Source organism: Leiobunum rupestre, chromosome 3 (genome assembly GCF_980474605.1).
Source record: "Leiobunum rupestre chromosome 3, qqLeiRupe1.1.hap1, whole genome shotgun sequence".
In the NCBI taxonomy this organism is placed as follows: domain Eukaryota; kingdom Metazoa; phylum Arthropoda; class Arachnida; order Opiliones; family Sclerosomatidae; genus Leiobunum; species Leiobunum rupestre.
Window position 1 is genome coordinate 52,571,449 of NC_143386.1, and position 25,412 is coordinate 52,596,860.

Here is a 25,412-nt window from a genome sequence, read left to right on the forward strand (position 1 = left end):
TCCAGCCCCGTCTTTCCCGCGAAATATTTATACTTGGGAACTCTGCGTATTAAAATTAATAACATTGGGTACTCACGCCGACATCTACTAGGAAAATAAATTACCATTATTTATTTCCGATGTCGTACGTAAAATCAATGTGATTGTTTTACGCTGGTATTTACAAAAATATGTTAAGTTGATCAATTTTATAGTTTATTTACAACATACGTTATGTTAAGCAATTTATTTTAAATGTGATAAAAATAGCTAAGCTCGCTGCTAAAATGGATTATGACAAGAATTGTAAGCTCTATTCATTTTTGGAGAACATAAGCCGACCTTATATAGTATTAATACAAAAAGCGTTTGGTCAATTTTTAAAACATTAAAACATGCAGTTATATTTGCAAAACTTGGTCAATTTGTATGATAAATTACAAATTGAGTGCAAACCTACAAAACCAAATACAAAGTTGGGTAGACCGAGAAAGACTCAATCTCTTAAGAAAAGTAATACCAAGAAGTGACTAGAGAAGAAATGATCAGTGGGTAGCATTTGATGATAATGAATTTAAAGAAGAATATGTGGAAGAGGAGAACTTAGCTGAATCTCAATTATCAGCAACAAAAATTTGAAAAAATAAAGCCATGGCAGATTTAACATTAAAGTAAGTATTTGAAGTACGGTGGTCATCTTTAGATAGACATCACAACAAAGTCTCACGGAGAAAACTCGTCGGGACGTTTTCGTAACCACCCGACACCCTAGGATCCTGACCACCGGGAGTTCGGGTTTAAACACGGTTAACAAAGATTAAGGAAGAGAGGCTAGAAAAACTTACGTAGTTTGTTCCAGCAGACCATTGTCCAAACCCCTCCATAAGGTCTATTAAATGTTTGGTAAAAATCTCGGATACAACGGGGAACCAAAAGACATCGGGACAATAGTTCAATAATAATATTAGTGTCGAAAAAAGGGGACGTTCAAAATGGAAATCTACCTGCTCAAAGACATGCTCAGGTTCGAAGTTCTTCGAGTAATTTTCATGAATGTATCTAAGTTCCCAATCCTTTTAAGAAAATAACGAATAATTAAATAAAGGAGGCTCAACGGGCTAGTCACCCTTGGGGCATCCCGGACCCCGGAAAATTATAATTTTTGGTACCAAGATCGCCTTAATTACTGGAGATAGTATACATTTTTAACCCTGGGCCTAGGGCAGCACGGGCCACGGTCATTTGTACTAGGGATGCACTGTAAGGAAATATAAAAATATGTCAACATGCAAACATAATTATTACTTAAAGAAGTACAGAAAAATTATGATTTAAGTAAGTTATAAAATTTGATTATCTTGAAAGTGGTATGTGTTTTTTAGAAATGTGCCAATGAGTGTACTACTTTCATCCAAACTAATGATAAAAAGAAACTCTTCTACAATGCTCTACGCAAAGACATCAACTGGGCAGAACTGTCAATTGTTAGCTTTTATAATGAATAGACACGCAAAATGATCCATGGTAGAATACAAGTTTATCACCAGTAATCGTAAGAGCGATAAAGGGGGACACACTCATCGAGACCAACTTTACGGACTCAAGGAGAAAACAGGAAGGCAAAGAAGCAAAATGGAGAATATGGAAGTTGCTACTAAAAGTAGACTAAGAAATTTAAAAAAAAACAACATCTTGACAACCCCAAAAAAAAGTCATCTCAAAAAACAAGTGTAAGTCAGGTGCCAATACATACACACTCTAGTCCAAATAATGCATTTTCTATTCAAAGTACTATTAAATACGTTCCTACTCGTGACATTGTTAAAGAGCTAAATTTTACTATTAATTCTGTGATACCCCATACTAATATTCAAAAAGGATGCGATAAATTTAAAATGTGTTATTTTGTGATAAAAGAAGGACTGTTAGAAAAAGGAAGTAGAAAATGAGTGACGAATTTTTTGTGAATAAAAACAAGAACTTATTTAGGTTACTGAGAATGTAGGGCGGCTAGCATGAGCTACTATCAATAGTGGGAGCGGCTCGTGGCAAATACTGGAATTATTCGGCACTTCGTATTAGAATTGTGCCACTTCGTACACTTGTTCCCTAGACCTATTAGAACGATTTGAGTCGCAGAGCCGGAAGTTCCTTCCATTAGGATTTGAAATGGCACCTATTTTCAAAATGGCGTCCAAATTTAGGGATTATTTTTCCCGTAACCAATTATGACGTCGGGGGTGTCGATTTCGGGGTTCCCGAGGGTTAGAATGTCAAAAATATATTAAAAATGACTTTCAATGCCAAAATTTTGCTAGATTTTTCATATTGAGGCCAACTTTACTTTGAAGGATTTGAAAGTTTTGACAGATTTTCGTAGTTGTGGAGTCGTTTCCGAGGATATTAGGGGTTAGGATGACGAAAATGACCTCGATAAAGATTTACTGTATTGCTATACCATGAGAAAAATACTTTGTCTATGAAATACAGTATAATTTGTCCCAAAAGGACAAGAAGTTCGATCACCAGCTTGATTCTTAAAGACTGAGAGGAGAGATTCTATTTTCTCGTGCGCAAATTTGAGCCCCGCAAAACTGAACTTATCAATTTCTTGAGGAGTGACAGCGTGGACAGCTTGACCGACGGCTCAGACTGTTTTTGAATTGAACATACAAAATGGGCATCACTCAATCTGTCAGAGCTGTCAAATAAGTTGTCAGAGTTGTCAGAGCTGTCAGAAAGGTCAATCAGTTGTCACCCGTCAAAAATATTAGAACATTATAAGAGCGGTGGAAATCCACTCTCCTCTCGGTCTTTAATGAGCGGCTACCGCAACTCGACACATTTTCAGGCGGATCTTCCAGTTAGTATGACATCATCGGGATACCGGGGGGAGGGTCAAAATGTGTTTTTTTTTAAGTCATCAGATCGATCTTTACTATGGATAGCACAATAGTAATGCAAGAAAACTCTATAAAGGCGTTACATGGCGCAGAAAGTGCTGGTAGATATGCATATGAGACGTTTGTTCAGGAAAGGCTCATCCTAAAATCCAAGTCATTATATGAACCTGTAAAAAAAGTTGGAACAAAAATTTTTTATGTTAAAAGTAGGAAACCAGCAATCAGCACACAAGTAAAAATTCTCAAAGACGAAATTCAGTTATTTTCAAGGCTATTCATTGTGGCTAAAGAGAGAGATCTAGACCTTGACCAGTTTTTCCTTTATGAAAATCAGGATTGCCCTCCTTCATTGTCTTTGAATGGGAAACTCAGAACCCGAAAGAAAGCCGAACTGTCTGAAAAATTGGAAACATTGGTAGAACCGGTTAAACGAGCGCGAGAATCTTTTGATGGTATTATTATATTTGACGAACCGGCGTTAATACAGAATTTCAGGCCACGCAGTGGCAACACTTTTGAAGAATACTTTAAACTTGAAGGTAAACATCTCTCGGCGAGTCACTACTACAAGGGCAGTGCGCGTCGATTTGGTTTGGGATCTCTACTGGCCCGGTAGCTGGAAGAACTCGACTCGTGAAGATCTAGGGTGTGGTCTTCGACGAAAGTTTCAACCTAAAAGTGAAGTCCCTCGTGACTGGGCAGACTTCCTCCGAAACTCTGAAAACAAATATCGCACTTTTTGAGTACCTCGCTGACAACTTTATTTCTGATTTTTCAATGGCGACGGTAGTCACAAATCGGGGTGAAACGATCATGGCATCAAATCATTCTCTTACCTCACTGGATGGACATAAAGAAGAGGCGTACGGGCGAATTATCCTACATGCTAAAGACATGGTAGAGCATGGAGCCAAGTATATCCTCGTCGCGTCTTCAGATACTGACGTTCTTGTCTTATGTATTTCGTTCTTCTTTTTTCTGAAAGCACTCTGACTGCAAGAACTTTGGATGCTGTCAGGTGCCGGTGCAAAGCGTCAATACATAGCAACTCACTTGATTGCATTAGCACTTTGAGAAGAAAACTCACAAGCCCTACGCGGCTTCCATTGTTTCACAGGCTGTGACACAACGTCCTTTTTAAATTCTATTAGTAAAAAGAAGGCTTTTATTACCTGGATGAAATGCCCGGACGTGACACCAGCTTTTCTTGAACTCTCCAATCCACAGACAGAAATTACGGAGGAAACAATGAAAAGTTTGGAAGAATTTACTGCGGTGTTGTATGACCCCAAAACACGAGAAAAATGCACTACTAACGTGCGAAAAGATTTGTTTTCCACGAAAAACAAACTTGTGCAGTTCCTTCCTCCTACACCCTCTGCATTACGGCAGCATGCTCTGCGAGCTGCTTACCAGGCAGGTAATGGGTGGGGCCGATCTATTTCTGCAACTGATCGCCCCACTGATCCCTAAACATGGGGGTGGAAGCGAGGCAAAGTGGGCTGGGAGCCGAACTGGACCAAAGAGGCACAAATATGGAAAGAGCTTCCAGTCCTAGGGAAATGCGGCTGCAAGTCCACCTGTGAGACCATGAGATGTTCATGTTTACGCAACAGCCTTCCATGCACTCTACATTGTACTAACTGCAGAGGACACTTGAAATTTTATTCACATTAGGTAAAAACGGAACTCTCACAGTTTGTTTTTTTTAAGCCGAGACTAATAAAGTTCTTTATTTTTCAGCTTGACTTCTTCCGATGACGAAATTTTCCTTGGTGATGAATAAAATATCTAGATATTTTTCTCATACTTATACGTTTGAATATTTAAAAACTTTCATTTATTTGTTTCCTTTGTCACAGCCTTTTTCTTCCAACTTCTCTTCTGCACACTTAAAATGACATAACAAGACTTTATGGAGGTCGCTTTCGTTATCCTAACCCGAACTAACCCCGGAAACGACACCCCAACTACGAAAATCTATCAAAACTTTTAAATCTTTCATGACCTAAAAATATTGTAAAATCAGCCTAAATATGAAACATATAGCATGCTTTTATCACTGAAAGTAATTTTTGATATTATTTTTGATATCCTAACCCTCGGGAACCCCGAAAACGACACCCTAGACGTCATAATTGGTTTTGGGGAAAAATAATTCCGAAATTTGGACGCCATTTTGGAAATTGGCGCCATTTCAAATCCTATTAGACGGAACTTCCGGCTCTGCGACTTTAATCGCTCTAATAGGTCTAGGGAACAAGTGTGTGAAGTGGCACAATTCTAATACGAAGTGCCGTTTGTCCCCACGAGCCGCTCCCACTACAAAGCTTCTCTCTTAAACAGAAACTTTTCATTTTCCCAATTGTATAGTGCCATCTCATATTGGTCCTTTATCTTCCAAAGAAATGTGTAAAACTAATTATGAAATTTAACTATTAATTTAGTTTGTGCAAATTTAACAAAAGCTCAATTTATTTAACCATAAATACCAAAATAGATTGTAGACTGTCAACAATTGCTAGAATAAAAATATAGTAAAGCAATTTCTCTACTCTAAACGGATTGACTCCTACATTCTAATTAAAAAAAAGTTATTGATAAAAATTATATATCTCTGGCCTTACGGCTTACAAAATGTACTTTCATTTGTATTACATATGTTGCTATTTCAAAAATTAGACGTTTTCATATTACATTTACATGTTTTTAATATATTGGTTATTTTGGTGGTATTTTTAAAATTTATTTACCAATTACTGATTCAATTGACAGTTTTTCGTCACGATATTTCTTATTTCCTCTATGATTACCATGAACATTACTCTGTATTAAAACTGCTTTATTTCCCGCTAACATATAGTTGGTTCCTGAAACCTTTTAGCGGTTTGCATATTTTATTTGTGAGAATGAAACAATTTAAACCTTCCTCAATTGAATTTAGGACCTCTGATGAGGCACCCCTTTTCGAATATTCTGTTTGCCCTCCCATGTGCAAAACCACCCCGAGTTCTTCGGCTTCCCCTTCCATAAAAACTTGTGGAGGTTAACGGTAATAGTTAGTGTAGGGAGTTGTTGGCTCGAGTGGCGTGAAGAGCTAGCCACCACCCTCCTACGCATTGTAACCCGGCCATCTGAATTAATGGCTTCGCCCTACTTTTTATAACGGTCTTTTAACGGTATTCCGAAGGATGCTGTCGCTTTTTTAGTCGGTAATGATTTATACTTTTGATTTGGTTTCAAATAACCTTGAAGAGCTTTCGGCGGGTTTTTCAACGGAAAATTAATTTTCTTCCTATTAAAATTTTTGAACAACATGTATATATGCAAAGGGTTTTTGAAACATACGTTTTCTATAAACAGGACTTACCCGTTTTTTTGGTAGAACAAATTAAATATTAGTAACTCGAACTGGAAACCCGAGCGGCATTGTCCCATAAAAATGTATTACTGGATCCTCTTTAAAAAAGTGGTCTTTCGAATGACTCAAAGCACGACCAATAACAGAGTTAAAATTAAAAAAAACTGAAAGTGAACAAGAAGAAAGTCAGCCTCTTTCCCAACCACAAGAATCCAACCGGGCATTAGAAACATTTAACGAATCGTATATTGCAATAGACACATCACCATCAAAACTGAATTGTTTATAAGTCATCAATTAACTCGCTGCCTATGTGACATACAAAGTTAACGAAACTATCGAGGGAATAAAATGTAAAGCCACGCGATTAAAGAAAGAGTTTGGTATTTTGTCAGACGCACGATCTTTTTACCTTCCCAGTAAGTGTCTGAATAAAAAAGGAATCCGTGACAATTCGAGAGAACGGTATCAGAGTGCAAAAATTTAAGGGGCAATTATTATCAAATATTCGTGAGATTAACATACAGTTCACAACACTTTTTCCCCACACGAAGATCGGATTTTCCAAATTTTGCTTCCTAAGATCAAAGTGGTGTATTACCAAAATTTGAAGTTAATGACGCTTGCGTTGCCAGAAAAGTAGTTAAAGAAACTCTGGTAAAGAAATCAGCGCGTGACCAGGAGGAGCGTCAATGCACGCTTCGAGGCTGCGAAAAATGTCCAGGGGCAGAAATCCATTGTTTAAAGAAATACAGTTTGATTCTGAAGATCAAGTTTATTACAGCTGGTATGCGTTGAACGACCAACTAAACTTGTCGAAATTAAAGAGTTGGTTAGTCTTTTTGAACCTAATTGAAGCGCATGAAGGGCTCGCGTGATTATTGATCATTTTGTAGCCTAGTCATAAGTTAATAAACATTCAGAGTGCCCTATATGTGAGCAGTCCATTGCAATTTATAATGAAATTCTTCACCAATTATTGCATGGCAGTCGCTATTCAGCAGACATCTTTTACGCTCGGGCTTCCGTTGAATTCCAACGTTAAGATAATTATTTCAAAAGTCAAAATGTTAGCCAGAGATTCCAACAGTAGACCGGTTTCGCCCTTTTGGGGCTCATCAGTACTGTCTAGGAACTCTGGCTTTACTCGGAGATCTGCCGATATCAGTTAAACTAATAAACATTCAGAGTGCCCTATATTTGAGCAGTCCATTGCAATTTATAATGAAATTCTTAACCAAGTAACACAGTACTGATGAGCCCCAAAAGGGCGAAACCGGTCTACTGTTGGAATCTCTGGCTAACATTTTGACTTTTGATAGTCATAAGTTATTTAGCCAAAGAAACTACAAGAAGGTCAAAAAGCAAATCATGTAATAACGTTTTCAGACATAGCCGAAAATCGTTCATTTATCGTATAAGACACTGTGCAACGCTTCCATTTGTAAAACAGCCAGACAACACTTTACCCTTTGGCATCATATTACAAAACACATAATGAATTTAACTTCTTAACTCGATTTCGCGACTCATATCAGCAACTTCAGTCACTGCTTCCAGAACTAGATAATTATGATTATGATTAAGAAAATATTCAAGCATTATTTATTACACATCTTTAATTGTCTACAAGTTTATGCGTATTAAAAAAATTAAAATTTGATAAAGTTGCAGAAATTAGTTTTTGTTTTACCAATTATACATTTGTAACAACCCATTTGATTAAATCTTAAAGGAAAAGGCAGAGTTATATAAAAAAATATTTTTACCGGAACCATTTACTTCAATTTCGTTAAGTAATAATTATTTTGTATTATTTAAAAACATAAGAAAACTTCTAAAAACACCCATTTGGTTTTTGATCTTATTGAAATATCTATCCAAGGACTAACTAATAATGCTATTGCATTATGTGTTTTCAATCTCTCACTTAACAATTTAGTCCTTTGGTAAGGACCCCACCAAAACGTAAATATAAATTTTGACATTAAATAACCTGGTAAGGATCCTTATTTGAACCTTCTAGTGTTCACCGCCCAAATATGTAAGATGGTTTTAACGTTTATACCAAAAAAAAATATTAAACGCTAAGTAAAGGCGGTAATGAAATTGAATGACGTTATAACAAAATAGCTACTCTATACGCGATTTTGGGACCGACTAAATGTAACTGAGATTGGCGCATCTCAAACTTCAGATTAAACCTGAGTTTCAACCGACTCCTTGTAACATATATTGGCCCGTTTCAAATTTCAAATCCAAAGCAAGTTTAGAGACCGACTGATTGTAACTAAGATTGGCTCGTCTCAAACTACAGTTAAAACGCGAGTTTCAACCGACTCCTTGTAACATATATTGGCCCGTTTCAAATTTCAAATCCAAAGCAAGTTTAGAGACCGACTGATTGTAACTAAGATTGGCTCGTCTCAAACTACAGTTAAAACGCGAGTTTCAACCGACTCCTTGTAACTGATATTGACTCGTCTCAAATTTCCGATCAAACTGAAATGGTTGTGATTTACAACTAGTCACAGTTAAGACGTTTTAACATTTTCTGAAATGTTTTTAGGTCCGTACGAAACTAACTCTATTGTAGATACTACTACTTTTTCCTCTTGACTCGGAATGCATTTTGGGGAAAAACGGCATTGCTAGGTTGCCCGATCATTAAATATCGAAGGTGTTGCTAATTATGATGACAATAGTAAAACAATAGAACTCTCGATATAGCTTTAGATGTGTAACTAAAATAATGAAAAAGAAGTACGATTAGTTTTCGAAATAATTTAGGCTTTATAACGTCTATATCATAGAAAAAATCACCCCAGCTATCGAGGGAGTTCGCATAAAAAAACATGTTATTTTTATCGGAAGTTAACAACCTTGATGTCGTTTCGAGTAATAGAAACTTTTGGCTGTGTCAAATGTGTTATAGCAGTTGAAGGAGAACAATTCTGCCACGCGTTTATAGGGAAATACCAGTACTGAAAGCTAGATGTAGTTAATTTTCATGAGAAAGAGAGAGGAGAGCAAGCATCTGCCCTCACCAAACCAACAGCGAACATTTGAAAACAGTAAGCCTCTGCTACACGGTACATGTAAGTATATATTTCAGATAAGATAATTCCATGTTTAATCAATCTACTCTTGTTGCTCATATAGTTCCCCATAATTATTTCAAAAGCTTTCTGTTATTATTTTAAATTTTGTAAATGGCTTTCTTGGAAAGGGCGATTTCAAACTTAAAGGGGTTCCAAAGTTCGGTGCCAAAATGTGTGTAAAGTCAGTAAAGTGCGAAATTTACGGTTGACTCTGCCCGCCTCTGCCAAGGCCGAGTGAGGGGTTGGGGGGGGGGGGGTGAAAAGCATGCTCAAGTTTCTTTTTTTTTGCCACCGAACTTTGGAGCCCCTTTAAAATATCCCAAATAATATAATAAAAAATAACTAGTAATAAAAAGATGACATTCTTATATACATTAAAAACAAAAATAATATAGCCACTATTGCCCAATTAAAAATTCCATTTATTCACACAACAGCTGTTTCGAGATGGCTTTTGCGCCTCGCCGTCAGGTGTACACTAAAAACGCGAACAAGTTAAGAGACCAAGAAGTGGGGGAGAATCCTAAGCTTTATTGGGGGCAGTACTTCGGCCGATAGGCCTTCAAGGCGAAAAACTTAATTAAGGATAACCGAAAATTTTAAAATGTACACTAATACAATTTTTAAAATCTCGGCGACACGATGAATGTTTATAATTTTTTAATTGCCATGAAATTATATTTAGAGATTGATAAGAAGCCCCCCTCTTTGTAATGTCAATTTTATAGTATCTTCAGAAGCTCGACATCTTCCATTTTTATAACGTGGTCCGGATTAGATACATGTTCACGGTAAATAACGAAGCTACTACGATCTTCGAGATCGCGGCGACAAATACAACATGATTGTAAGAAAATTTCTCAAGTTGAGATCAAAGCTGAAAATCGTACTGCTCCATCTACGCTTCCTGACTAAATGCAGACAAGCCAACCTCTATCCACGTTTTATCAAAATCCAATGTAACCTTGCAATGATTTTCATACGAGGGCCATAATTAAGAAGACGAAACGTGCGGTATTGTGCAAAACCATTAGGAAAAAACGGAAGGATATAGAAATTTTTGAAAGTAAAGTATATAGAGAGCACCAAAAATGCACTCAACGCGCAACAAAGATTTCAACGATATATGGTACGAAAATCACTAATGGACGAGAGATGATGCTACGTACAACTTTACAAATGTAAGTTTAAGATAGCCCCACCCCGCGGGAACCAAATTACAATAACGTCGCGAGACCACATCTTATCTAACCCAAAAGTTATTAATTATTCTAAATTCGAACAAACAATGTCCAACTTGGACTACTGAATCGCGGCCAAAATTTTGCGGTTATTGATAAGCACTCGGTAGCTAAGGAAAAGCTTATAAAAGCTTTTGAAACAGCTTACTACATTGTTGAAATAACAGCCAAGTGGAAACAATTTGGGGAAAATATTTAAAGTATTAAATGTGAATCCTAAATTGAAAACCAGTCAATCGAAACGAGAAATACAAGAAATAAAAAACCTCAGTAAAAATAAATAAATAATAGAGAAACACTGAAGTACAGACTAATCGTCTCAAATTTGAACACAAGCATACGTTAAAATACTCAATGGAACTTATACAGAGTTTATATGAGACGGAAGTGTAAGACGGGGAATTTTTGGTATCATTTGACGTCGCATCATTGTTTACTTCAGTGCACGTAAATGACGTGATATAAATTTTTGAATCAAGACTACGTAATGAAATAGAAATAGTCGATATAATAAATCTAACCAGAGTAGCGGCAACTGAGGAGTTCTTTCTAGCAGAAGGACAGTTCTATTCCCAAAATAATGGGTTGGCTCTGGGTTCAAGCCTCTCGCCCTTCCTGTGTGACCTGTTCATGAACGACTTCGAATGTAAAATCTTAGCTCATAATCCCTTCGCCATAAAATATTGGAAACGTTACTAGCCAAATGGGAGCATGGGTTGAACCATCTTGAGACGTTCATGTCTTATACAAATGACGTGAATAATAAAAAAAAACATTCACTTTCGAAATTGAATATCTATCAAATATCTGATATAAAACACAAAAGGCAATTTAAATCGGCATTAGCTGCACATGTGTCTGAACCGGACCACGTTATGAAAATGGAAGATGTCGAGTTTCTGAAGAGCCTAAAATATCGAGTTAAACTTAATTTAACGGAATCAATTGAGATAATTAAATAATTATATAAAAACATTCTAATTAACCGCGAAGATGACCCTTTACACCATCATATAATAGACTACAAATCAATTTTTTAAACGCTAGCATTACAGGGAGGGGGGGGGGGTCTTATCAATCTCGAAATATATTTTCATGGAAATTAAAAAATAATAAGCATTCATTCGTATCGCCGAGATTTCAAAAATTGTATTAGTGTAAACCTGGCGACGAGGCGCGAAAATCGTTTCGAAACAGCTGTTGTGTGAATAAATTGAATTTTAAATTGTGCAATAGTTGTTAAATTATTTTTGTTTTTAACTAGTAATAACCCTAAAAATGGTGATCTTTGAAATAGGAAATTTGATTGATATTTAAAAAAACAGGTTCTTCAGATCACATTTTTTGACCTGTAATTGGATAATAATTACCTTTTTCTGTGGATATATTGATAAGCAAATGGACGTGATTTTTTCATAATCCTCTAAACAATTTTTATTTTTATTTACACACAGTTAATTCCTTGAAGTATGTCACGTTCAATTTAAATTTTACCTACGATATAGATCATGTACTTATGTTAAAATGATGAAATAAAGTTGTTTTGGCTAACAGAATAAAGTATTTTGGCCTGTCAGTATATTTTTCGCATACAGTAACAGTTTCTACGGCATCACACGGTGTATTATTAATTAAATTTTGATCGTGAATATTCAAAGTATACCATTGTTTTACTTCTTTACAGTAATTCAATGGACGAGCAACTGGTGTTTTCATGGAGTTCAATCTTGGCCAAAGCTGTCCCCGAGCGTAAGTGGAATCCGTTCGCTGGCCAGGAATCTGGGAGAACCATTCTTGACCACGGTAGGAAAGATTATTTTAATATCATTATAGGAAAATTACAACACTTAAGAATTATTATTAAATGCCGTCTTATGAAAAAGTTTAGTCAACAAAACTGAAATTTATACTTCAAGGTTTTGGTACTTGAAATTTAGGATAACTGGCAATGTTTCTTATTGTAGAAGTATTTTTACGACTTCCTTTAGTTGTAAGATTGTTAAAAATACCAAGAAAAATAGCGTTAATTTTGCACCACCAATCGATATTTTTGCATCACCAATCCTTTGAAGAGGAAGAGTAATTGTAAATCTACAATACTGATGAAAATGACACAGTTTCAGGAGCAGCGAGAAGTGGTGAGATTCTGGCCGTGATGGGAGCAAGTGGCGCTGGCAAAACTACTTTGCTCAATTTGCTTTCCGGCAGAAAATGTCAAGGTGTGGAGTTTGAAGGAAAAGTAAAATTGAACGGGCAGGCTATGAAATCGTCAACAATGACACGCTTAACATCATTCGTGAAACAATTCGAAGATTACCTCCCCTATCTGACAGTAGAAGAGCATCTTCTCTTCTATGTAAGTAGTTATTTACTGTTACTAAAAATATTCTAGGTTTTGTAACGAAATTATGAGATGATGATCGAAAAATATGTTAGAATTGAAACTTGGTATGTGCGAGTTCTCTTTTATGGGTTTCGAATCGAGCCTTGAAAATTGAACTCTCTCTCGATTCCTGAATTTATCCCTAAGCCAATTAAATTAAGAAAACCAATAAAAATTTTTAAAACAAATTACTAAATGATAAATTTAACAAAATTTTAAATTTTATTATAACTATTTTAAACAATTAATTTGATTAAACATTTTTGGTTGCCATGGAAAAACTAAAGCCCATTGCAACTTTTCACTTTGCCAATTTTCATACTACCATAAGGTCTACCTAACCCATGAGTTTCAACGAAATCGGTGATAACCACCTTGGGTAGTCTCCTTGTAAGTAAAGGTTTAAGGGCCCTATTACTGGGGTGGGCCCCATTGGCTGCTTTGGCGTATTTACGCCACTGGCTACAGCGTTTACCTTTCTTACGTAAAAATCAGGTCTAATTCATTAAAACTAAGACCCCGGGCGAAGCCGGGTATTAAAGCTAGTATCCATATAAGTCTCGGAACAATTAAGTGATAGCTCATAACTTTAAAAATTATTTTTCCTTTTATAATTTGAAAACTGAATCATTCAATTTAAGTTTGAAAAACAATTAAAATATAAGACATTGGCAAATGAGCTTGTTTTACATCTAATTAAATAACTATTTCTGAGCTTTTCCCAATAATAAAATGGACCTGTCTATTATAGCCACCTAGTACAAAGAACTTCCTAACAAATAATATTACATAACATAAGAGTTGTAAGTTAGCCTTTTTCTGGAAAATATTCGTTATTTTTACTTTTAGATTCGAAAATACCACAAAATTGAAATCGCGAACCATATAACGGAATGAAGAAAAAAGGTGTTCATTCCATATGATAAGCCTAATATTATTCAAAAGTAAAACTAAGCGTCTAGACTTGTCTAGAGTTAACAACCCTAGTAATATAATTGAATTTTTATTTTTCTGACTTTGCTAAAAAAATTTACGCATTTCATTTTTCAGGAAAATTAACAACTCTACATAACATTAAGTGACTATTCAGTTTAGAATATTTTATAAAAACAATTATATAAAGCAGCCTTTCAGGCCACGCACAGACGTAATATCTAGCGTAGATGTCCGAAAATCAGACGACGAGAAAGTCAAAACCACAATAAGTAGGCAACCTTTCTTAGCGTATTGTATAAAAGCCTTGTTCAAGTACTAGATATAGGAGTTTCGATTTTGTCTTGATGTCCAAAATATTAGATTAGCGTAAGACTATTTAATTGTTTTTTTTTGTATTTCAGATGAGATTAAAGAAAAAAAACATGAAACACAACGAAATAAATGACATGATAGAATCGATTCTTAGAGAGGTAATTTTTAGAAGGATACAATTTTAATGTTCCAAAAGTATTCTGGCAGATAAAGATGAGTAACTTGTATGATAATAATTTTTGCAGTTTCGATTGCAAAAATGCTCAAACTCATTTATTGGAATTCCGGGATTAATGAAGACGCTCTCAGGCGGAGAATACAAGAGACTCGTTCTGGCTACAGAGGTACGAATCCATTTTGTCTTTTATTGGATTAAAGCGGGGTAAAATTACTCTGTATTTGTATTTTAATGGAACCTGTCATTATTTAGTCATTTTCTTACTTGTACATGTAATCAAGCTATTTTGTTTATTCATTCGGACACATTAGGTAATATTATTTATATGCGAATGGGAATCAGCTATTGAAAACCTGACAAATTTTTCAACGAAGAATAATCGAATACGTTAAACGGAACTGAAATTGTTTTTTTTGTTATAAGATCTGAATTAATACTGAAAAGATGGGCAATTCGTACGTGGTTTCTTTCAGACAATAAGCGAAACGCCTGTGATTTTATGCGACGAACCAACCACGGGATTGGATAGCAGCGTGGCCTACGATGTCGTATTATCTCTGAAATTCTTGGCTAACCTGGGAAAGGTGGTTATTTGCACCATTCATCAACCATCATCTCGAATTTTCAACATGTTTGACCGCATATTGCTGATGCATAACGCCAGAGTTGCTTACATGGGGAAAATCCCGGACGCAATAACATTTTTCGATACGTAAGTGGAAAGGTGAATCTTGTCGACTATGATAACTTTCAGTGTTTTCATTCTTCTGTAGGACTATTAGCAACACCGTATGTGCTATATTTGAAGATTTTTTTAAATCTTGAGTTTTGAAACCCAGAGTTCAATATTTTTTCCAAGGCTTCCATTTAAGAATAATTATAATAATATTTTTCAGATTGGGCTACAAAATGAAACCGAATACGAATCCATCAGATTTTCTCATTAACTCTTTAGCTATAATACCCGGAAATGAAGAGAATTGCCAGAAAAGGGCAAAGGTACGTGACAGCTGCAACAGAATTTCGAAGGAAAACTTAAGTCGTTTATGATAATTTTAAATTTGACGAAAATCCTAAAAATTACTAACTCAAAAACAAACAGGTTGATAGTTACTGACGATTTTATTATATTTTAGCAATCGAAATCCCTAGAATATAAGAGATTATCAATAAGTAGAAATGTTTTTCTTATATAAAGTTTATTTTTTAAGTTACATAAAAATAATAATAAATAAAATAATAGTAAATTAAGATACATATTTGATTGGTTTCATGAAACGGGTATTTGACTAGCTTATTTCTATAATTATAACTGTTTTAATGCAGATAATTTGTGACGCCTTTAAAGCGACTGAAAGAAACCGAAACTACGGCGTGTCAGAGGTCCAACAAAGAAGCAGCGTCAAAAAGGTGTGTGCTAACATCTGGTTGGAATGTATTTATGTTTAATATTTTTGTTAAAATTTCAATTCATTTTAGTATTTGAAGAAGACCATCATTGCGACCGGGTAAGAATTTTAATTGTACAACTAGTCGTATTATTCGACACTTATTTAAATACACACTTCACTAAATTTTAATTGGTTAATGAAACGTAAGCGATGTACATAGTTTGTTAGATGTTAAAAAAGTCATGCACAGAATTTCGAGTCTCTTTTCGCCCCTATTGTTCGTTTACACCCCAGTAGGTAGAAAAACAGAGTGGCGCAAGGTGGCGCAGAGGTGGCGCAAAAGGTGGTGAAGCGTATCTAAAACAGTGGAGTAAGGACAGGGGACTGAACCCAATTGTTTACGTTATTCCATAAGAAGATAGAATTAAGTATAATTTAAGAAATCAAGTACATTTTAAAATGTTAATCAAATTAAAATATGAGCCCTTGATTGCCCCAATATTAGTTAATCAGATCCGGAAATTGAAAGTTCCCACCAACGTTAGCAGTTTAGAATATTGAATAGATATATTTAATCGGAAACCCCAATTTCCGTCCGTTTTTCTGCCCGAATCCCTTGGTTATCATCAGTGTCATAACGTCATTCAGTATGGCAATCCCGTCAGCGTTAGGAGTTAAATGGGGGGGGGGGGGGCAGGGGGCTATAAGAGATAAAAAAATAAACAATTTATATATATATATATTTTTTTTTGTTTACCCTTTAAATTCTTACTCAAAATCTATGTGCTCGGAGACAATCCTACACAGTGTTCTGGTAGCTACTATAGTAAGAAATACTCTTTCGGAAACAAGTATCTGTAACTTCTATAATAGTAAATTTATTCGGAAACAAGCAGTGGTAACTACTATAGTTGGAAATATTCAATCGGAAACTAGAACCGACATATTGATATTCCGCCGGATACAAACGGAAACGAGCTTCCGTCTATCCTATCTATATAAGGAGAAGGCGATTGTCAACTTAGAGTATTCACTCTCCGAGTCTCCTCCGCAGCGGCGTAGGAACCGGGGGGGGGGGCATTGCCCCCCCCTGGAATTTTGCCTGGGGGGCAACCCATGTAAATGCCCCCCCCCCTGGAAATTGCTTTTATTCATACCATAGTCCATCGGGCGGGGACGTCGTACCTTGGTCAAAATCCAAAAATATACATAATATCCTTTAGTATTTTAGTAGCCTACTAAGTCTACTTACTTTTCGTAAAATTATTTCAAAACATAACTTAGACAATGTGGGAGTTTTAAGTCTTTTTTCTAAAGTAGTATTAGATTAATTTCGTGATATACTTTTTCATATGTGTCGGGTACCCGGTTTTACCACTAATATCAACACTATTATGTAAAAAAACGGTTTTATGTATAAGATTTGCTATTTGTGCGATAATGTTTCCCACTTCAATGAGGTGCCAAATTATCGCACAAATAACCTCACCTTCGCTTAGCAATACAGGTTGCCAATCCCTTTAAATCAGTCAGTTTTAATTAATTGGAGTCGTGAATAGGGTTTAGCGTCGGTACACCAGCGCCACCGCAACATCGCACTGTTCTCGTAATATTGTTAAATAAAACAGGTGCTCTCGAGTCCTGTCTCTCCATAGACAGTATATATCCCTTAGGGATTTATACTGTCTATGGTCTCTCCTCGGGGCCTATTCTTGTCTCGGTTACGACATAACGATTCCGCCTTATCACTTCGCCATACCGACATTCGAGATAACGACATTCGCTTGGAACCTTATTCTTGTCCCCCTGTCGCTATCAGAAATGTCGTAAAAACGAAAATACCGCCAGGCGAGTTGTGACGTCAACATCCGGTGACGCGCCCCTCTAATCGTCCAATAAGAATCGCACTTATTTATTTCTGTCGCACTGTCCACGGCCAACTTAGATCCACTGCTACTCGCACTAGAAGGCCCCCCAGCTTTATTTTCCTCCCATGTTAACGACCGTATGATGAAAAGCCGATTTACGCGGGAAAATTCCGCTTGGCACGCTAGGAACCGGGACAACCCTTCTAATGTTATCCTACGGGGAAAAGTTTTCGAAACAGTCCCACTTTTAGGAACCTTTTCCCTTATCTTTGCAATATTGTTCAACGCTGAGATTTTAATATGATTTGAAGTAAGGTTTTAGCCTTATTTTAAAACTATGTTTGTAATTTTCCGATCTTTGGTTCGCGTACAAACTTCTTTTAAAATCGACCAAAATTTTAAGGCGAGGAATTGACTCCGTATCGAAAATAAGCCTCGGCATCATCTTGCGCGGCGCGAGATTAAAAAATGTAAAGCTAAGAACACAAAATAAAATATCTCAGATTATCTGAAATACAACTTGGGTTCTATTTTTTACTTTAGTTAATATTTTATTACTTAAATTTTTACGTTTTATTATTATTAAACTGTTCAAAACATTATTTCAAATGGTTAAAGTTTGCTGTCTCTGATACAACCTAAGCTAATACAGTGTTTTGTATTAATTTGTGATTGTAACAATCAACAACACACTGAGAAATTGGATAAAACCATTATGAATCGCTTAGTTCCTCCTCTTCTGGACCATTTGATACACAATATTTCTCAAAAATTTTAAAAAGTTAAACACCTACAATACAAACCAGTTAGTCGAAAAGTCTTGAAACTTTAAATTTTATCTAAAACACTTTTATATTTCACGTGAAATTTGTTACAAGAATTTAAATTCAATTTGTAAAACTATGAAATTTAATATAAGACAAGTTTTTAAAATTTAATACAGAGTTTGAAATACTTACTAGTGGAATTTATGTTTAGTTTTCAATCAGGCGCGCAAGATGACGCCGAGGCTTATTTTCGATACGGAGTCAATTCCTCGCCTTAAAATTTTGGTCGATTTTAAAAGAAGATTGTACGCGAACCAAAGATCGGAAAATTACAAACATAGTCTTAAAATAAAGCTAAAACCTTACTTCAAATCATATTAAAATCTCAGCGTTGAACAATATTGCAAAGACAATCGAAAAGGTTCCTAAAAGTGGGACTGTTTCGAAAAATTTTCCCCGTAGGATAACATTAGAAGGGTTGTCCCGGTTCCTAGCGTGCCAAGCGGAATTTCCCCATGTTAACGACCGTATGAAGAAAACTTCATACGGTCGTTAACATGGGAAGAAAATAAAGCTGGGGGGCCTTCTAGTGCGAGTAGCAGTGGATCTAAGTTGGCCGTGCACTGTCGGCTGCTGTAATAATTTTGCGTTTGTTTACGTTTTCGCAGTTGTCATTTTGGTTCTTCGTAGGTAGTTTTTTTTAATAAATAACATTGAGTCGCGCCACAAAATTCTGCGGAAATCTAAAGGTTCTAATTTTAGCCGTAAGTTTGATGCAAACTATACAAACGAGGCGTACAGTACACCGCGATGTGGATTAGTCTTGTCCAAAGGCTTAATGCTTGTGGTGGACCGTACTGGAGGTGCAGTAATTTTTTTGGAATAGAAATACTATTACTTCTATTACTTATACATAAATATTCCAGAGTTTGGCTGACTGGAACTTCCCAAACTAGAACTAAGACAACTGAGGAAGGTCGAGCAAATGCTGGGCAGCTCTCGTTTATTGAGTGGCCTAGGGGGTACATATGGCCACTACGAAGTACCAGAAGCTGGTTTTGGGGTAAGTATTCTTTCATGAATACATTTCAGGCTAACATTTCTTGGTTTTAACAACAGATAATTGAAGAAAATGGATGCGGCATTGGCTACTTTAGATCAAAGTCCCGCAGTTTCTTCAACAATGGCTCCTCCATATTCAGTCACTATCGCCCATTCTTCTCCCACTGGCTCCCATTCCCGCAGATCTCCAAGATTTAATCATAGTTCACCAGTAGCGTCTGTGAGTTCTAATCACTCCCAAGGTAAAAATATTTCTCCAGCTGCACGAGGTAAGTAGAAAATTATTTACTTTAAAAATATTTAAAATTTGGAAAAGATAATTTGGCTTAAACCGTTTAAAGGTCGCAACCAACAAAGGCAACAGGGCCGTATGCGAGGGCTCACAAATTTCTTGAGAAAATAAATTCAAATCTTGATAAGCAAACTAAGATAATGGAAGATCAGTTGGAAACTTGGTGCCATATAGCTAGTTCTCAAAGGAGAATTTGTATTGTAAAAACAATTTGAGTTTCATATGCTTAGTTTTAAAACAAAGTAAGTGAAAAATTAAAAATTTTTATTTTGAAGAATCTTTTACAATTTCATTAATAAAGTTTTCAAAAGAAAAATAATTGTTTTTCTGTTACCTATACATCCTCATACTTACCATTATATTGAGAAGTTAATACCCAAAACTTACCTTAGGAATGATCTCTAGAGTTCTTGGTTGCTAGGTAACTTTTTTTAAAGATATCTTGAAACCATTGATGCCTTGTATATGTGGGCATCATGAGTACGCCCAGGAAACTTGGCTTTGACATTCAAAATTACCAAATCACTTTCGCAAACCTAAAAACTATGTAAATTTTTGAATGTACATGCATATTATTTATATATATAAATAAAGCTTACCAATTGCACATTTAAGGAATGGTATCCTTTCCTGTTAATGTACAAATGTTCACGATAATTTGAATCTCGTGAATTTGGAGCAACATTTGCAATGTGCGTAAAATCTATTGCAGCAATGGCCCCCCGGAAATCTGGTCTTCTCCATAAATCTATACGCATTGTTAAATTAATATTTCTCTGCTATGAGAAGATTTGATAATTACCTCAACTTGGTGGCTTCCCTTTACTCAGTGGAAATTTTATCCATTTTGCCATTAAAATGCTATTTATTGCATCGGTTTCTTGATGCAGACAGCGACTGACCGTTGCCTGACTGACATCAAGAAATAAATCTTGGCCAACTGCTTTCTGGTAAGCATAAAATCTAACAGCCACTAACGCCTAATGAACCATATAATTATTAAAACGCTAATAATTACGAAATTTAATTCTTAAATTCATGGCTCACCTTTGAATCTACAGGGAGATCCGTAACTCTTACGTTAGACGCGTTTGACTCTAACGTCGCTTTTAGATGCTCACAAATCTCTATTACTAAATACTTATCTAGGTGAAATAAACTTCTAAACTAATTTTCCGAAAGTTCAAAAGCTTTTGATCTATCTCTTAGAACTCTCTCTCACCCCAAACTCTTCGTTTCTTCCATTTCTGACAGACGCCAAAACTTAAAACATGCGAGCTGTAAAGCAGCCATTTTGAAAATACCGCGATTCGAAGCGAAAAATGACGTCATAACGACAAGAAAACGCGATTCCGACATCCCCAGCCCTGTCGTTATAATTCGCTGGCGATACGGCGATGTCGAAGTGAATTTTCGAGACAAGAATAAGGTTTTCGCCAGTCGATGTCGTTATGGCGATATTTTACCGATTCCGCCATAACGACATGGCTATCGCCAAGACAAGAATAGGCCCCCAGCACCTTGGGAAATACCAAAATTGCGTGTTTTGCACGACCTATATCTTGCAAGCTACGATTTCTTCAGTTGGTTTCGCGCCACGGCTTTGCCCAGGTAGTTAAATAGTAAATATGTTTTGAATTATTTGACAGTGTTTGTAGGCCTATTAATTTTATTCGGAATAAAAGTTTACGCAAACAGGTAAGATGTTAAAGAATAATCTAAAATCGTTTAAAAATTTATCACTGAGGCTTCTAACTTTCTATGATTCCTTAATTTAAAAAACTTAGTTTTTAAAATGTTGATATCTAAATGATCACTCAATTAGGTCTGATGTTGAAAATTTATATCTTAGAAAGTTATCACTACCGAGCCTTCTAATTTTTTATGAATACACGTTATTTTTGTTACACTAGGCTTAACAAAAAATATATCTGATTATCTTTAGATCAGATGTTTAAAATTTATTACACATAAAACAGTTATGACTGAGGTTTCTAGCTTTCTACGACTACATGTTTTGTTATACGAAACTTAATAAAATATATTTTACACAAAAGTGAACTTAAATATTTAAACAATAAGTGAAAGATTTTGTAAATTTAAAGTTAAAATCTTAGGTACTGTTAATAGGTTAGAGACTAGAGTACGGGAAAATTCATCATTCATAATTGTTGAGATAACGTAGGACTCGAGTTCGCGTTGAGAGAGAAGTTAATACTAATGCCAACAAGGGAGTATGTATTGTTTTTGAATTTTAAATATTTTATGTTTTTAGTTAGTGTCTGTAAGCGAGTCTGTAAGGGATTTGATTTTGCTTTACAGGATGGAAAGAGGTTTGGGCTAGCGGGAGAGGGATCGAGTATAAATGAGTGGTAATCGGGCGGAAGAAAAAATTACTTTTAATTTAGCGAAAATATTATCGAATTTTCCACGGTTTTAACGCATTTGACCATAATTATCCACATCTGATTTGAGTTAAGTTCGTACCGCTTTTTTGTAGTCCTGAATAAAACAAAGGACATCGCACTTCTTCTATGGGATTTGGCTTTCGACCGATTTTTTTCAAATTGAAACATGTTGTTGGGCTTGATCAAAGGAGTAAAATTATCCATTGCCATTTATTCCTAGCTCCTATAGTTTGGTCAGTAGCAGCGGTCAAAAGTGGACGAAACTTAGTGTAGTCTATTTGTTAAAAGAAGTCTCGGCCCATCACTTAGCGCTCATGTTTGCGCGTCGCTAGTCCGGTTTCACTATCAATAGAGGTTTCTTGCCGAAATTCCGGGTGCTTCCCAAAACCGAGCGTCGTATTTGGTTTCGTTCTGTTCGTACTACTTTCTGATCGCACGATGAACGAACTCAGTAGATAAATAGTTATTAGTTAAGTATTGAGTCTTTAACTGTCGTGTGACCGTGACTTTAACCGAGTATGTGCTGTATCGATAAATAAGTGTTTGATCTGTTGTTGAGTGACTGTTTCTTACCTATGAGCGAGTGTTGAATGTGGGACTCAACGAAACGGTTAATCATATATATTCTGATTTCTTTAGTATTTATTTTATTTTATTATTGCTCATAAAATATTGAATATTAAATAATTCCACGTACAAAAATTCATCGAATAATAAGTTGTGAGAAAAGAAATAATGAAGTAGAGGTGTAAAATCTCGGCAAGAAAACCTATTGATAGTGAGCCCGGACTAGCGACGCGCGAGCGTAGAGCGCTAACCCATGGTCAACTTCGCGCGCTCACTACGCTCGCACCTGGGGGCCTATTCTTGTCTTGGCGATAGCCATGTCGTTATGGCGGAATCGGTAAAATATCGCCATAACGACATCGACTGGCGAAAACCTTATTCTTGTCTCGAAAATTCACTTCGACATCGCCGTATCGCCAGCGAATTATAACGACAGGGCTGGGGATGTCGGAATCGCGTTTTCTTGTCGTTATGACGTCATTTTTCGCTTCGAATCGCGGTATTTTCAAAATGGCTGCTTTACAGCTCGCATGTTTTAAGTTTTGGCGTCTGTCAGAAATGGAAGAAACGAAGAGTTTGGGGTGAGAGAGAGTTCTAAGAGATAGATCAAAAGCTTTTGAACTTTCGGAAAATTAGTTTAGAAGTTTATTTCACCTAGATAAGTATTTAGTAATAGAGATTTGTGAGCATCTAAAAGCGACGTTAGAGTCAAACGCGTCTAACGTAAGAGTTACGGATCTCCCTGTAGATTCAAAGGTGAGCCATGAATTTAAGAATTAAATTTCGTAATTATTAGCGTTTTAATAATTATATGGTTCATTAGGCGTTAGTGGCTGTTAGATTTTATGCTTACCAGAAAGCAGTTGGCCAAGATTTATTTCTTGATGTCAGTCAGGCAACGGTCAGTCGCTGTCTGCATCAAGAAACCGATGCAATAAATAGCATTTTAATGGCAAAATGGATAAAATTTCCACTGAGTAAAGGGAAGCCACCAAGTTGAGGTAATTATCAAATCTTCTCATAGCAGAGAAATATTAATTTAACAATGCGTATAGATTTATGGAGAAGACCAGATTTCCGGGGGGCCATTGCTGCAATAGATTTTACGCACATTGCAAATGTTGCTCCAAATTCACGAGATTCAAATTATCGTGAACATTTGTACATTAACAGGAAAGGATACCATTCCTTAAATGTGCAATTGGTAAGCTTTATTTATATATATAAATAATATGCATGTACATTCAAAAATTTACATAGTTTTTAGGTTTGCGAAAGTGATTTGGTAATTTTGAATGTCAAAGCCAAGTTTCCTGGGCGTACTCATGATGCCCACATATACAAGGCATCAATGGTTTCAAGATATCTTTAAAAAAAGTTACCTAGCAACCAAGAACTCTAGAGATCATTCCTAAGGTAAGTTTTGGGTATTAACTTCTCAATATAATGGTAAGTATGAGGATGTATAGGTAACAGAAAAACAATTATTTTTCTTTTGAAAACTTTATTAATGAAATTGTAAAAGATTCTTCAAAATAAAAATTTTTAATTTTTCACTTACTTTGTTTTAAAACTAAGCATATGAAACTCAAATTGTTTTTACAATACAAATTCTCCTTTGAGAACTAGCTATATGGCACCAAGTTTCCAACTGATCTTCCATTATCTTAGTTTGCTTATCAAGATTTGAATTTATTTTCTCAAGAAATTTGTGAGCCCTCGCATACGGCCCTGTTGCCTTTGTTGGTTGCGACCTTTAAACGGTTTAAGCCAAATTATCTTTTCCAAATTTTAAATATTTTTAAAGTAAATGATTTTCTACTTACCTCGTGCAGCTGGAGAAATATTTTTACCTTGGGAGTGATTAGAACTCACAGACGCTACTGGTGAACTATGATTAAATCTTGGAGATCTGCGGGAATGGGAGCCAGTGGGAGAAGAATGGGCGATAGTGACTGAATATGGAGGAGCCATTGTTGAAGAAACTGCGGGACTTTGATCTAAAGTAGCCAATGCCGCATCCATTTTCTTCAATTATCTGTTGTTAAAACCAAGAAATGTTAGCCTGAAATGTATTCATGAAAGAATACTTACCCCAAAACCAGCTTCTGGTACTTCGTAGTGGCCATATGTACCCCCTAGGCCACTCAATAAACGAGAGCTGCCCAGCATTTGCTCGACCTTCCTCAGTTGTCTTAGTTCTAGTTTGGGAAGTTCCAGTCAGCCAAACTCTGGAATATTTATGTATAAGTAATAGAAGTAATAGTATTTCTATTCCAAAAAAATTACTGCACCTCCAGTACGGTCCACCACAAGCATTAAGCCTTTGGACAAGACTAATCCACATCGCGGTGTACTGTACGCCTCGTTTGTATAGTTTGCATCAAACTTACGGCTAAAATTAGAACCTTTAGATTTCCGCAGAATTTTGTGGCGCGACTCAATGTTATTTATTAAAAAAAACTACCTACGAAGAACCAAAATGACAACTGCGAAAACGTAAACAAACGCAAAATTATTACAGCAGCCGACAGTGCACGGCCAACTTAGATCCACTGCTACTCGCACTAGAAGGCCCCCCAGCTTTATTTTCTTCCCATGTTAACGACCGTATGAAGTTTTCTTCATACGGTCGTTAACATGGGGAAATTCCGCTTGGCACG

General features: G+C 36.0%; 1 protein-coding gene across 1 annotated transcript; it reads left to right on the top strand.

Annotated features, from left to right (window-relative positions):
• The first annotated feature begins 4,357 nt into the window (after window positions 1-4,357).
• LOC149952570 (protein white-like) lies at window positions 4,358-15,906 on the top strand. The gene is made up of 9 exons (XM_090169763.1): window positions 4,358-4,464; window positions 12,270-12,334; window positions 12,703-12,941; window positions 14,306-14,374; window positions 14,462-14,560; window positions 14,868-15,106; window positions 15,291-15,393; window positions 15,721-15,804; window positions 15,874-15,906. Exons 1-9 carry the CDS (start codon window positions 4,358-4,360, stop codon window positions 15,904-15,906), a joined length of 1,038 nt encoding a protein of 345 aa, XP_090025889.1.
• The last annotated feature ends 9,506 nt before the right edge of the window (window positions 15,907-25,412 follow it).